This window comes from Bufo bufo, chromosome 6 (assembly GCF_905171765.1).
Source record: "Bufo bufo chromosome 6, aBufBuf1.1, whole genome shotgun sequence".
Taxonomy (NCBI): Eukaryota; Metazoa; Chordata; class Amphibia; order Anura; family Bufonidae; genus Bufo; species Bufo bufo.
In genome coordinates, this window is record NC_053394.1 from 95,066,505 (window position 1) to 95,082,663 (window position 16,159).

Genomic DNA, 16,159 nt, shown 5'->3' on the forward strand with positions numbered 1-16,159 from the left:
GCAAGTAAGGTACTAGCCTACAAAGTCAAATCCTCATTAAATAGGAAAAAATTACCATACATTTATAACTCCAATAAGGAAAAGGTAATTAACCCCCAAGAAATAGCTAACACTTTTGCCAACTACTACTGTAATCTTTTCAATCTTAAAGACAACAAACTAACTCCACAACCGACTCCGGATCTAATCGATAAATTCCTAGCGGATATTTCATTGCTCAAACTCTCCCCAGAACAACTAGAACAGGTCAACAAACCAATAGATATCAATGAAATATTGCACGTTATAAAATCATCCAAAAGTAATAAATCCACAGGCCCGGATGGACTATCCAACGAATATTTTAAAACCTTTGGAAATATTTTGTCTCCTTTCCTCTTAACCACATTTTCCCATATATTGTCCACCGGAAATATACCACCAGAAATGCTCCAAGCTACTATTGTAGCTATACCTAAACCAGGCAAATCTCCCGATGTCCCAGAAAATTTCCGTCTGATCTCCCTTTTGAACGCTGACCTTAAACTATACTCAAAACTACTAGCCAATATATTATCGTTACTTATTCCCCATCTTATTCACCATGATCAAGTGGGTTTTGTCAAGTCAAGACAGACCCTAGACGGCACTTGACGTATAATTGACCTCATCTATTTTTCCAGGGCAAGTCGGATACCTTCTCTGCTTCTGTCTCTGGATGCGGAGAAGGCATTCAACCGAGTGCATTGGGGGTATTTGGGGGCAGTCCTAACTAAGTTTGGAATACATGGGCAAATTAATAAAGCAATAAGTGCATTATACTCCGAACCATCCGCTAATGTCCTTATAAATGGGATGTTGTCTAATCAATTTCGAATTAACAACGGAACGAGACAGGGGTGCCCCCTATCTCCCATCATTTTCGCACTGGCTATTGAACCTCTAGCAGGGCCCATACACAAGTTACAGGTATAAAAATTGGAGAAACAAACCACAAATTCGGTTTATTTGCCGACTACATAATCCTGGCACTAACCAATCCAACAACATCCCTGCCTATTGTCATGCAAATATTAAAATCCTTTAGCTATATTTCATACTACAACTTGAACGTAGCTAAAACTCAGGTCCTCAATCTAGGCTTAGAGGCTTCGGATCCTTATTCGCTGAAATCTAAATTCCCCTTTAAATGGAACTCTGAACATATCACTTACCTCGGAATTAAACTAACCCCATCACTCTCTGATCTCCTAACAGTAAACTATAACATCCGAAAAAAAAAAAATTTAATTTGACCTAAACAAAATAAAAAATTGTGAAATATCTTGGATGGGAAGAATAGCGGCCCTAAAAATGTTCATCATCCCACAAATACTATACCTATTCCGCAACCTCCCAATCTCTATTCCCATAAAAAACTTAAAAAAGAAATCCAAACACTACTTCTTAAATTTGTATGGCAAGATAAAAAACCAAGAATCCAGGCAGATGTAATGTATCTACCCATTGCCAAAGGGGGACTAGGCTGCCCAACTATAATTAAGTACTATAGGGCGTGTATTTTAGAACAACTGAGATGCACTTGGTTAAACCAGACCGACAAGCACTGGGTCACAATCGAAAACTATATCATGGGGGTTAAAACCCCCCAATTATTTTTCTTCTCCAACTCCCTATTGGGAAATACTCACATCCCAAATTTGTCTCCCACAATTCAGGCCGCATTTGAACTTTGGACCCTATTGACGACAAAACTAAAACTTATTAATATCTAATTTACAGACATCCCCTTGGGGACATTGGAGAGGTGTATCCCAAACTTAAGGATCTCTAATTGGACCGACCTGGGAATTAAAAACCTGAGTCAACTTTACACCAATAAGATTTTAAGCTCCTTCACAGACCTAACAGGGAAATTTAAAGGATAACTGTCATATTTTTTTTTTTTGGGAGTATTGGATTGTGATGATTAATATCACCTTGGTGGCCCTATTTCAACTTTTCACTGTGTATTCAATTACCCCTTAATTCCACAGTTTTGTTCCCTGTACTGCCTACTTTTACCTGTGCTTAAAATAGGGTTGCTAGGCATGGTCCATCTATCTGTTGAAGGACAGAGCACGCAGAAGCAGGCTGCGTGCAAGGTCACATTACTGACAGCCAGGGACTGTAAGTAATTGATTAAAGCCAGGTCCTCCCCAGCAGCTGGTAACAGTGCCTGGGCTATGTGCACTTCTCCCTGTCCCTGCGCTTGGCAGACGCTCCCTCACTCAGCAGAGCTGGAGAAGGCAGAGTTGAAGCAGCGCAGACCAGGGAAGGGAGATCTGCCATCTGCTCAGTGTATAAATGAAAGCAACATGTGGTAAGAGGACCCCTTTGTGCTGCAGGAGATTAACCCTTTAGGGGGAGGGCTCTCGTTACTGACACTTTTGGGGGGCTATTGTTACTGGCTAGTGAGGGCAGGCGGGATTAGCCTCAGGGTGAGGGCAGTGGCGGCCATCTTAACTGAATAGTGAAATTGCAGTTTTATGCAGACTGGTTGCTAAGGACAGAATCTTATTAAATATGGGGTAAGTCAGTCTAATAGTAACTGATTCTGGAATATCATGTTATTAGTAACTACATATATGAAAATTAAAATTAGGGTCTAAGTGTGACAGTTATCCTTTAAGGTTCTCCATAGAGATTTTTACAAGTACTTACAAATCAGACATTTGTCTGGGGTGGTCCTTCCCATATCCTCTGACACCTGTAAAATAGTGGAAATCTTACGAAACCCTCTAAGTACCCTCAAAGCCCTATCTCTCAGCTATCACCTTATGGCGGAGAGATCTGACTCACCACTGACCTCTTTACTAAATAAATGGGAATCAACATTAAGCTTGAATATTTCCTTAGAACAATGGGAAACTGCATTCTCTATTATACGGGTTTCTTCTAAATGTATAAATCATCTTGAAAACTCCAGGAAAATCCTTTATAGATGGTACTATACACCCCACAGATTATCCAAGATGTACCCTCTATCATCCCATGTCTGCTGGAGATGTTCTGCAGCTAAAGCCGATATGGAACACATATGGTGGGAATGCAGAGACATCAAACCGGTCCGGAACTCAATTAATCTAATTCTTAGGCTACTTTCACACCTGCGTTCAGGTGTCCGCTCGTGCGCACCGTTTGAAGTAGCTCACGAGCGGTCCTGAACGCAGCCGCCCGGCCGCAATGCATTCTCAATGGAGGCGGATCCACTGAGAATGCATCCGCCTGCCAGCGCTCAGCCTCCGCTCCGCTCAGTGAGCGGACACCTGAACGCTGCTTGCAGCGTTCGGGTGTCCGCCTGGCCGTGCGGAGGCGAGCGGATCCGTCCAGACTTACAATGTAAGTCAATGGGGACGGATCCGCTTGAAGAAGACACCAAATGGCTCAATCTTCAAGCGGATCCGTTCCCCATTGACTTACAATGCAAAGTCTGAACGGATCCGCTCAGGCTACTTTCATACTTAGAAAATTTTCTAAGTTTTAATGCAGACGGATCCGTTCTGAACGGATGCGAACGTCTGCATTATCGGAGCGGATCCGTCTGATGAAACATCAGACGGATCCGCTCCGAACGCTAGTGTGAAAGTAGCCTTACTCAAATATGTAATATCCCAATCTCACTATCTATCGCTCAGGCCTTACTCTCCGTTGATTTAGACTTATTTCCTCAAACTATTAGAGTAGTTGTCACTCACGTAATAGTGGCTACTAGAATGAAAATTGCCTACTATTGGAATAATCCAAACTCTCCTCCACTGACGGAAATGATAAATGCTGTTAATAACAACTGTCTATGTGAAATGTTCAATGCTTCCATATCCAACAAACGAGCTAAGTTTAAACTTGCATGGGATTGTTGGCTTCACTCCAAATTTAACACAGTCCTAACAGATAGGTAAGGCTCAGATGTACTTAACACTCCTTGTCACTTACACCCCCCCCCCCTTACTCCTTTATCTCTATTTCCTTCCCTCTATTTTCCCAATGTTACTTATAGTAATGTTTATATAACCTGCTCTGTTAATTGCTAGGGTGATAATGATGACACCATGCAGAGTATATAATAAGATTTATAATGATTGTTAATTCTACAGACAAAACATACATTTTGTACTCTGTATGTAACACTTACCTGTTCTTTTTCTTCGGAAAACAATAAAAAATTATGTTTTAAAAAAATATATATATATATAAGCTATCTAACTATCTATCTACTGTAATGTGGAAAGCACAGAGCACAGCAATGACACTGCTGTCTCTCTCAGAACTCCATAAAACTACAGATAATGACTGCTGGGGAGGTTCTTATATAGTAAGGGGTAGGCAGCTTTCCTATTGGTTGCTAAGCTCAGACAAAGACATTGCAGCCTTCTCATTGGCCCACAAGCAAGAAGGGAGGTTACTGCTGGAAAAAAAAAAATCTAGAATATTCGAAATTACGAATATATATCACAATATTCTAAACACTAGTGAACATCCAAACAAAAGGACAAAGGTAACATTTGACTGATCTATAGTTATGCTACAGTGCTATGTAAGCGGTCTATAAGGGGAAATTGCAGTGACAGACTACCTTTAAAGTGGTTCTCCAGCGCTGTCTCTATCATGGATATCATTCTTACAACATTTTTTCATGTGTTCTCAATAGTCCTGCTCAACAAATGTTTACTTAAGAAGCCTGGGAACTGATCTGATATTGGCAAGAAATGAATCCATCTTAACCCTGTGGCTACCGGAGGTTTTTTGCGTTTTCACTTTACTTCCCTATATTCCGTGAGCCATAACTTTTTTATTTTACTGGTCACATAGCTGTATGAGGGCTTATTTTTTGCGGGACAAGTTGTACTTTCTAATGCCACCATTAATTATGGCATAAAATGTTGTAGGAAGCGGTAAAAAAATTTGGAATTGGAAAAAAAACGCAATCCCTCCACCGTTTTACGGGTTTTGTTCCCACTGCGTTTTGTTAACGGCAAAATTGACCCATGCCCTTCATTCTCTGGGTCAGTATAATTACAACGATACCCCATATGTATAGGTTCTTTATGTCTAAATAGTGTAAAAAGAAATTTTAACTTTTAGAAAAAATAAATTATATCACCATGTTCTGACCCCCATAACTTTTTTATACTTATGTCTACTGAGCTGTTTAGGAGCTCATTTTTTGTGGAACAATCTGTACTTTTAATTGATATCATTTTGGAGTGTGCGTGACTTTTTGATCACATTTTATTACATTTTTTGGGGTAAGAGAAGCAATGAAAAAAATGGCAAATCTGCCTTTTTAAACCCTTTTTCCCGTTACGCCATTCGCCGTATTGGAATTTTATTTTCAATTTTAATAGTATGGCCATTTTTGGTCGCGGTGATACCCAAGATGTTTATATTTATTGCTATTTAGGTATTTATTTTTTAATTATACGGAAAGGGGGGTGATTTAAACTTTTATAAATTTTTAATTTTTGATATATTTTTTTACATTTTTTTTAAAACATTTTGTGATCATTATGTGCCTCATATATGAGCTTATAATTTTTAATTTTGGTTTATCAGGAATTTATTATTAGCTTATTTTGCTCACTTTTGCTCATTTCTTATCCTGGCCTGCCATCTGGTGGCCAAATTAAGAATTGCACTTTGAATACTGTTAGCCTACTCAGTAAGGCTTACAGTATTCAGCGCAACTACCTATGCCAGGATTGGACACACGAAGCATAGGTAGAAAGCCCGGAAGCGCAAGCTTCTGGGTTTTTGCATATTTAGGTGCCGTGATCTCACTTGATCACGGCATCTAAAGCATTTAATTACCGCTTTCGGCATTATCGGCCGGTCATGGTAATTAGCCGCAGGTCTCTGCTGTATGAAACAGCAGAGAACTGCCGGCCATGACGCCCGCTGCACGTGCGAGCGGGAGTCATGTTTTCACATCGCATGTTTTCACATCGCATGTTTTCACATTAGCCTAAGGGTTAAAGACAGAGGAATTGTCTTGTACTGTTGGTCAGGGTTATAGTGCCGGGATATTTCCAATTGGGTCATATCTTCTACTGCGCCTGTAATTTGAGGTACCTGATGACTAGGTGTCACTAGGTTAACCCCAACCATACAAAAGCCTATTCATTACTTGCTTTGCTGTGTTATTTTTGGCTCTAAGCTTTCAGCATACTGTAACCTTTGTCATTGAACAGTGAATTTTGCAGTCGTCAATTACTTTCTGTTTTCTTCTTCCCACAATTATGGATGTTTTTCTAAGGAAATAAGTAAGCATAAATCTGAAATACATGTTTTTTGCTTTCAGTTGGGAAAGCATTTCTCTGCATCTGCCCAAAAGCCGAATGGTGACTTCACTGAAAAGGATTGATCCTAAAACATTTTATCGCATATGTTCTTCCTACTGGTGGCGGCCCAGTCTAGAGAAAAAATCCTGGGGTCAGATATAACGAGGAAACTAATAAACTAGGTTCCTACACTATGTCAGTCTTGTAAGATATTTTTCTTTCGGTACAGTACTAGGCTTTCCAATGGTGACATTTTAAACAGCAGATAATGCACATCTTGACAACAGCAATATACAGGAATTGTATAAAAATCATAGTCTCCCACTGTTTAAAGCAGATCGATTAGATGTACTTGTAATACCCCAGAGTGGTATTACCATTTCTGCTCTCTGCTAATGTCTGTAATGGTTACCAAGAACGTAATCTTTGTATTTATTTCCAGGTCCTTCATCATTGTGCATTGATATTATTGTTATGTAACTGTTTTGTACATGTAATGTGCCTGGTTTGCCAGCAGGTGGCAGAGTGTATGGCAGAGCTATCTTTAGACAGCATGGAACTTTCCATTCTATTCTCCCCCTTTTGGGCAGAAGTGGGCAAGTCCTGTTTCCTACCAAAGGGATGGGTGCAGTTCTAGTTTGTTCCAGTTTAGACTCGATAGTGGAGCTGAGAAGACATGAAAGATGTAGCAGCAAGGGGAAAAAGTTCTCCGGCTGCTCAGGGGTCTCTCGTAAGGGAAGTAGCTCATAGAGCCCCCTGACTCCTTGTTAAGTTACTTACTGAGTGTCAGGAGGGGGACAACAGACAAAGGCACCCCAATCCAGGGATACCAGAACCGACCGAAAGTCCAGTAACCAGACCCAAGCCGAGTTTAGTACAGCAGAGAGAGAAAGCAGAGTTATCAAGTTTGCCTGCCAGTTTATGCCAAACCCTGCTGGAACCCAGAGAACGCTTGAATATTGTTTGGAACCAAGTTTACCCAAGTAAAGCTGTTGAACTTTATCAAGGTCTGGACTTGATATTTATTCTCCATCTCCAACCTCACCTATTCCCCTTTATTGCTTTGGAGCCTAACCCTGGAGAGCGAAGGTATCCAGGTAGGAGCACCGTGACACACACAGAAAACTGTTGGGGCCGCACCACACCACTCGGCATTCCTATAGACTTGGGACTCGATTAACCGATTAACCCTGGGGGGCGGTGCGTTGCATATTCTACTCTGTTTTCTTAAAGAAAATGCCCACATGGAGGGGAGTGCTGTCAATCATTCTGTGTGGGTGGAGAAAGGCTTTCTCTGTGACTCTTCATTTTAACAGTTTTTACATATGAATAATGAATAAAACCACAGATGCTAAGTATACCTGAACCTAGCACCCCCCCCCGCCATCATATAAAATAGCTGGGAGACCTGATAGTTCAATTTACTCTCAGATATACTTGAGGCCTCATGCATACATCAGAGCTCTCTGCACAGAGCATGTTTGGAGCTAAATGGATCTCTATGAATCATTTATATTATAGAGACATTCTCCCCTTAAAGGGGTTATCCCATGATTAATTTTAAAAATGAAAATCTAATCTGCTATATGACAACCTCTTTCTAACACAGCTAGAACCAACCCTGTACCTCACATGGATCTAGAGATCTCCCCATTTATTGGTCGAATTGTTCTGCTAGATTTATTTCAAGCTGTCAGCTTAGGGGGCATGTCCTTTTTCAGGGGTGATGTCTTTTCTACTGCAGCTAATGGCAGTTGAAGGATGGAACTGAGCCTGTGCTTCCATCTCAGTGAGCAGGACAGAGAAATTAGAAAAAGAGCAAACAGCAGGTGGCACCATACAGATAGATTTCAGGGAATAACTTAGCAGCTATAAAAACTTTTTAATTATATGCAATTACAAAAGTATTTAGATCCAGGTTCTGGTTTGAAAAACGTGGAATAACATTTATGGGACAACCCCTTTAATATAGTTTCTCCATAAATATGGCAACATTTTTATTTTATTTTTTACCCAACCAGTTAGAGAAAAAACTTATGTCTACATGTAAACTCAGATGAATACAACGGTATAGTGTGGAACCATAGCTTTATATAGGGGCCGTTTTATAGCTGCTTACAACTAAGAACATGTATAATAAGAACAGTGCATATGAGCCCTTGGACTCATAATTGACATTTTTTGATAACAGTACATATATTCTGATATACTGTATGTATTTAGAATTGTGGCCCATATATGCACATACATACCAACGTTTTTGTTTGTAAAATCGGGATATATAAGCCCCATCCCTGGGAACGCCCCAACCCCATCCAGTAACACCCATTTATGGGTGGAATTTGCATTAGCCCCGCCCTTTTCCGACTTGGGACATTGCAAGTATGTATGCAGAGGTTGTGGTCAAATCCTGAAAAATTGGCTGTGGCACACTTAGGGTTACTACCTTTCCCAACACAAAATACCAGCCAAGATAAGCCACACCCAAAGGGGGTGTGGCAATGGGGGTGTGGTTTAACACAGGGTGTTAAGTTAGTATGTCATAATGTGGCTCCCAGTATTAATAGTGCCCCCATTAGAGCCCCCCAGTAATAGTAATGCCTCCATTAGTGACCACGAGAATAGATAATTCCCCCATTAGCGCCCCCCAGGATTAATAATGCCCCCATTAGTGCCCCCCAGAATTAATAATGCCTCCAGTATTAGTAATGTCTCTATTAGTGCCCCCCAGAATTAATAATGCCCTCATTAGTGCCCCCAGTACTAATAGTCCCCTATTAGAGCCCCCCAGTAATAGTAATGCCTCCATTAGTGCCCCCAGAATTAATAATTCCCTCATTAGTGCCCCCCAGAATGAATAATGCACTCATTAGTGCCCTCCAGTATTAACATTGCTCCCATTAGGGCCCCCCCAGTAATAGTAATGCCTCCATTAGTGACCCTAGAATACATAATTCCCCCATTAGCACCCCCCAGGATTAATAATGCCCTCATTAGTGCCCCCAGTAATAGTAATGCCTTCATTAGTGTAGGGCTGCAGTAAACGATTATTTCAGTAATCGAGTATTCTACCGATCATTTTTACGATTAATCGAGTACTCTTATAAGAAAAAATTTATTAATAGACTGTTTTCCTTTATAAAAACACATCAGACCCCCGGCCATCTGTCCCCAACACCCTTTGTTCCCCCTGTGCGATCAGCCCAAGTGCATCAGTTCCCCCCAGTGCCATCAGCTCCGTTCCCCCCAGTGCCATCAGCTCCACTATCCCCCTGTGCCATCAGCTCTCCCCCCGTGCCATCAGCCCGCCGTGCCATTAGCTCTTCCCCACCACAGTGACCTCAGCTCTCCCCCACCACAGTGACTTCAGCTCTCCCCCACCACAGTGACTTTACTATCCCCCACCCCAATGACATCAGCTCCACTCCCCCAGTGCCTTTAGCTCTCTCCACTCAGTGCCATCAGCTCTCCCTCCCGTGTTATCAGCCCCCCGTGCCATCAGCTCTCCCCCCCTGTGCCTTCAGCTCTCCCCCCCTGTGCCTTCAGCTCTCCCCCACCACAGTGACTTCAGCTCTCCCCCACCACAGTGCCTTCAGCTCTCCCCCACCCCAGTGCCTTCAGCTCTCCCCCACCCCAGTGCCTTCAGCTCTCCCCCACCCCAGTGCCTTCAGCTCTCCCCCACCCCAGTGCCTTCAGCTCTCCCCTACCCCAGTGCCTTCAGCTCTCCCCCACCCCAGTGCCTTCAGCTCTCCCCCACCCCAGTGACATCAGCTCCACTCCCCCAGTGCCATCAGCTCTCCCCCATGCCATCAGCTCTCTCCCCCCCGTGCCTTCAGCTCTCCCCCCCGTGCCTTCAGCTCCCCCCCCCAGTGCCTTCAGCTCTCCCCCACCCCAGTGCCTTCAGCTCTCCCCCACCCCAGTGCCTTCAGCTCTCCCCCACCCCAGTGCCTTCAGCTTTCCCCACCCAGTGCCTTCAGCTCTCCCCCTCAGTGCCATCAGCTCTCCCCCACCCCAGAGTTAGCTGGACACCAGCCGACACTGCGCATGCGCCGGGAGCCTCACCAGAGGTTAGGGTAGGGAAAAATTACGGGCCAGTGCGCAGGCGCGGTGATCGGATTGATGTTCTCAGCTGGACACCGGCCGACACTGCGCATGCGCTGGAAGCCTCACCAGCGGTTAGGGAAGGGAAAAATTACGGGCCAATGCTTTTTCCCTACCCTAACAGCTGGTGAGGCTCCCAGCGCATGCGCAGTGTCGGCCGGTGTCTAGCTGAGAACATCCATCCGATCACCACGCCTGCGCACTGGCCCATAATTTTTACCTACCCTAACCTCTGGTGAGGCTCCCGGCGCATGCGCAGTGTCGGCTGGTGTCCAGCTAACTCTGCAGTTAAAATTTCCCTACTCCGTCGTTATGCGCCTGCGTGGCCTCCTCACGTCATGTCTGTGTCCGGTGCGACCGGAATTCACGAGGGTAGGGAAATCTCACAAAGTAGGGAAATATAACGTTACACCGACTCCTGCAATCGGTTCACTGCCACCATTAGCGCCCCCCAGAATTAATAATGCCCCCATTAGCACCTCCAACAGAATTAATAATGCCCCCATTAGCGCCCCCAGAATTAATAATGCCCCCATTAGCACCTCCAACAGAATTAATAATGACCCCCATTAGCGCCCCCCCCGGAATTAATAATGCCCCCATTAGCACCTCCCACAGAATTAATAATGCCCCCATTAGCACCCTCCGGAATTAATAATGACCCCATTAGCGCTCCCCAGAATTAATAATGCCCCCATTAGCACCTCCCACAGAATTAATAATGCCCCCATTAGCACCCTCCAGAATTAATAATGCCCCCATTACCACCTCCCACAGAATTAATAATGCCCCCATTAGCACCCTCCAGAATTAATAATGACCCCATTAGCGCTCCCCAGAATTAATAATGCCCCTATTAGCACCTCCCACAGAATTATTAATGCCCCCATTAGCACCCTCCAGAATTAATAATGCCCCCATTAGCACCTCCCACAGAATGAATAATGCCCCCATTAGTGGATGGGGAGTATTCACAGCACTGTGAGTAAATGAATGAGGTGAGTTCTCCCCCCCCCCTTAACACAGGGGAGGGGGGGGGGAATGTTAAAGGCTGTACCAATGAGCTTTCCAAAATGGAAGTGTTAAATAGTAACAGTCATTTTAGGAAAATACGGGCAATTATCATTGCTGGTATAAAAAAATTACTGGCACTGGGCACTAAATTACTGGCTTGGTTGGTGAGATACTGGCCAGCTGGCAACCCCAGGCACACTACGTCAGACACATTTACCTTCTCACACCTAATGAAATCGGTTGCACACGGTCAGTGGTGGCTACAACAAACGCTGAGCACAGCGGATCTCACTGACAACACGGACCTTAATAATTATAGGATGTTTATTTCATAATTTATTGTGGCATGTTGAAGCGAGGCTACAGTACGGGATTCACTGCTGGAGTTTGGTATCTGTTGCTCAGTTTCTATGACAACATAGTTCCGGTCCGTCAGTATCACTGTTGTGTTTCCATAACAACAGCATTACTGGAGCACTGCTCCCTTCATGTGACACTGTGACACTGGAAGGCAATATATGAGAGAGTGAACATAAGATGTGGGAGGGCTCCAAAATCTTCTTTTATAAGGCCTCTTTCTTTTTTTTTTCCGTTTACGGGCCGTTTTTTGCTTTCCGTATACGGTCCGTATACAGAACCATTCATTTCAATGGTTCCGCAAAAAAACGGAATGTACTCCGTATGCATTCCGTTTCCGTATTTCCGTTTTTCCGTTCCGTTGAAAGATAGAACATGTCCTATTATTGCCCGCAAATCACGTTCCGTGGCTCCATTCAAGTCAATTGGTCTGCCAAAAAACGGAACACATACGGAAATGCATCCTTATGTCTTTCGTATCCGTTCCGTTTTTGCGGAACCATCTATTCAAAATGTTATGCCCAGCCCAATTTTTTCTATGTAATTACTGTATACTGTATATGCCATACGGAAAAACGGAACAGAAACGGAAACACAACGGAAACAAAAAACGGAACAACAGATCCGTAAAAAATGGACCGCAAAACACTGAAAAAGCCATACGGTCGTGTGAAAGAGGCCTAATAGCATAATATCATTTCTAATAATAGGATTAACAGTTCTTTCAACTCCAGAACTGCCAGCTGTGACTGGACTCATACATCACCCCACAATCATGTGCTCTGCATGATTAATACTGATGGCCGATCCTCATCACCTGCTGATCAGCTGATTGACAGGGCCCAGTGTGATGATGTTTACACTACCTGGCCCTGTGAATGAAAGTGCAGAGGGTGTGGCTTTTCCAGTGAGAGCTAGGTGTAACAGAAACACCCCTGTTGCTCCTAGAGGTTCATTTGAATATATTAAAACTTCATTTTTCTCAGCAATGCGGGCACATAAGAACATGGGACCAACACAGATGCCTTCAGCTGCCAAGTGCACATGTAACAGGTCAGCCAGTGTCATAGGTACAAATCTGCTGACAGATGCTGATTAACACATACAAAGCTACCAGCGCCGTATATGTACAGTGCTGGAGCGATGGGCAAACATGTAGATTTGCTGCCGGTGTCATGGCCAGCGGGTCTCCGCTGTTTCAAACAGCACAGACCCGCGGCTAATGATCACGACTGGCAATAATGCCGATCGTGGTCATTAAAACCTTTAGATGCCACGATCAAGTGATCACTGCATCTAAAGGGTGAAAAACCCAGAAGCTCGCGCTTCCAGGCTTCTTACCGGCAATTGAATTCAATACACTGGGTCTCTCTGAAGAGAACCAGGATATTGAAGCTGCAATTCTTATTTTGGCCAGCAGGTGGCAGGCCAACATAAGAAAGTAGAAATTCTGTACAAATAAAGTGTTTTAAAGACCCATAATTGTTCAGCATTAAAAAAAAAAATGGATTTTATAGGCTCAAATATGAGCTTCAAAATCATAAAAAAGTAAAAAAAACTGTTAAAAAATATATAAAAAAATAAAAAAAACAAAAGTTTAAATAAGCCCCCTTTTCATAGAATAAAAAAATAAATACATAAATAACAAAAAAAAAAAAACATCATAGACTTCACCACATCCGATAAAGCCCGTACTATTAAAATATAAAAATATTTTTCTAATAAGGCGAATGGCGTAACGGAAAAAAGGGTCAAAATGGCCAATTTGCAATTTTTTCATCAATTTTTTTTTTTTATAAAATGTGATCAAAAAGTCAATATCAATCAAAAGTAGATTGTCCCGCAAAAAATTAGCCACCACACAGCTGAAAGTTATGGGGGTCAGAATATTGTGATGTAAAATAATATATATTTTTTAAAGTTTACGTTTATTTTTACACTAGTTGGACATAAAAAACCTATACACATGTGGTATCGTTGTAATTGTACTGACCCAGAGAATGAACGGCACAGGTCAGTTTTGCTGCAAAGGGAACGCCATGGGAACAAAACCCATAAAATGGTGGCGGAATTATGTTTTTTTTCCTAATTTCACCCCATTTGGAATTTGTTCCCTGCTTTCCACTACATTGTATGCCATATTAAATGGTGGCATTATAACGTACAACTTGTCCCGCAAAAAAATAAGCCCTTATACAGCTATGGGAACAGAAAAATAAAAAAGTTATGGCTCAAGGAAGATAGGGAAGAAAAATGAAAACGCAAAAACAAAAAAAAAACAAAAAAACGGTATCCTAAGGGTTAAAGATCTTCCGCCTAAACTGTATTTTAGAAAGACTGTATTAAGAATAGAGAGGGGATGACATTGTTTTGCTAATGTCAAGTCGTTTTCTTCCTTCCCTGCCACACACTGTCCCAAGATAACCAAAAATTCTTCCACGTATTACGATTTTTCAAAAAAAAGAAAAAATCTGCAGAGTGTCAGATCCTCGCCAATCAGTAATGATTAACTAATTCCCCCCTGAATGTCCCTATGTATAAAATGCAAAGGCTATGTAAAGAATGGGTTGCCGTTGTCATGTGACGGCACGTCCAGTGGTCACATGACCTCAGAATCGGATGGCTTTGGTACCGTACATAATCTCCAGGGCCATTGAATGGATTCAATGAAAGCACAAGATGTAATCCATTAATGCCATACAGGTAGGCTTTTATATGTAACCTTCCCAAAGACATCGACAGTGAAAAGCAGCAATTTCATCTCCATCTGGCTACACGGTGAAAGATATTTTATATTTTTACACTGTTTTCACATAACATTCCCTCCATTTATCACACACAACACAGATGACGCCCATTGACGGCCAAGTCTATTAAAGTATATTTAAATGCTAAAGAATTTAACTTATTGCTATGAGCGCACATATTTTCTGTCCCCTTTTCGCACGATTTTTCAGTGCTGCGGCTTCCATACAACAGCGGCAAGGCTTACTATATAACGCAAAGGTCAACTAAACAGAAACACGCAAAGAGATATTTAAATGTGGAGCTCCAGATAGCGAGAATGCTCTTTTCTGCTAATCCGATTCATTATCTGGCAGAACGTATATATATATCCCTGGGGTTCAGCCTAACAGACAGCGAGTGTTACAAAAACGCAAAATGCAATTAATTCTAAGAAGATATACTATTCAACGCGGTGTCAGTTTCCATGGCAACCGAGAGGCTTAGGATGAGCAACTGTATAAAAAATGTGGTTGCAGGAGAAATAAATATAGCGATCTTTAGAAAAATGATATCGTGAAAACTGTGATTTTAAGAAGCATAAAAGCTCTCCATGATCCCTATTAACTAACATTTCTGGAGCATCTTTCCATAGACCTCATAGACATCCGCCTCCAATTCAAAAGCATTTCCTGTATCTGCTCCTTCCTCAATCCAGAGTCACCTAAACGAATGCATGCCCTCATCATCTCCCGCCTGGACTACAGCAGCATCCTCCTCTTTGGCCTCCCCTCTAACACACTTGCATCCCATCCTCAACTCTGCCGCCCGGTCAATCCACCTCTCCCCTCTGCCAATCCCTTCACGGCCTCCCCATTGCCCAGTGAATTACAATCTGCCCCTCCTGACCTTACATCTCGGACCTAATCTTCCAATACATTCACACATGTAATCTTCTATCCTCTGAAGACCTCCTTCTCTTGTCTGCTCCTTACACAATTGTCTATAAAAATTTGTCATGTGCACCCCCCTCATTGTGCATTCCCTTTCCATATTTTCGTTCCGCAAAAAAGTAGTGCATGTCCTATTATTGTCCGCAAATCACGGTCCGAGGCCCCATTCAAGTCAATGGGTCCGCAAAAAATACGGAACCCACACGGAACACATCCGTATGTCATCCATATTTTGCGGATACATACTGTAGAAATGCTATGCCCAGCCCATATGGCTCACGTGTTTGGTGATTAATAATTTACTGTTTCCGTTTCCGACCCGCAAAAAAACAGATCGCATACGGAAACTATACGGATATGTTTTGTGGAATAAGGGAACGGAAGGGGACTTAAATCAGAGAGAAAAAAAACTCAGATACAGAACAACGGATCCGCGAAAAACAGACCGCAAAACAACAACGGTCGTGTGCATGAGCCCTTGGTCAGTATTTGTAGGCAAAATATCTCCATTATGTTTTCTCTGTAGGATCCGGTCCTGATGACAAATACTGAGCATGTGAAAGTGGCCACATTGTGCAGGGACATGCCGTATTGACAAGGGTAATGCTGAGAGATGAGCACATTTCTGAAAACTTAATTTGGGTCAAATAAATTCTCTCTCTCTCTTTGATTAAAGTTGTTTTCTGGCCCATTTACCAGTTAGAAAAAGGG

General features: G+C 42.6%; 1 protein-coding gene across 1 annotated transcript in view; it reads right to left on the minus strand.

Annotated features, from left to right (window-relative positions):
- Positions 1 to 6,224: 6,224 nt before the first annotated feature.
- The window catches only part of LOC121005551 (protein FAM13A-like), a 77,805-nt gene continuing 67,870 nt past the window's right edge, over positions 6,225 to 16,159 (minus strand). Inside the window, exon 6 of the mRNA XM_040438325.1 lies at positions 6,225 to 6,269. Within this exon, the coding sequence (XP_040294259.1) occupies positions 6,225 to 6,269 (45 nt within the window). The remainder of the gene's footprint in view (positions 6,270 to 16,159) is intronic.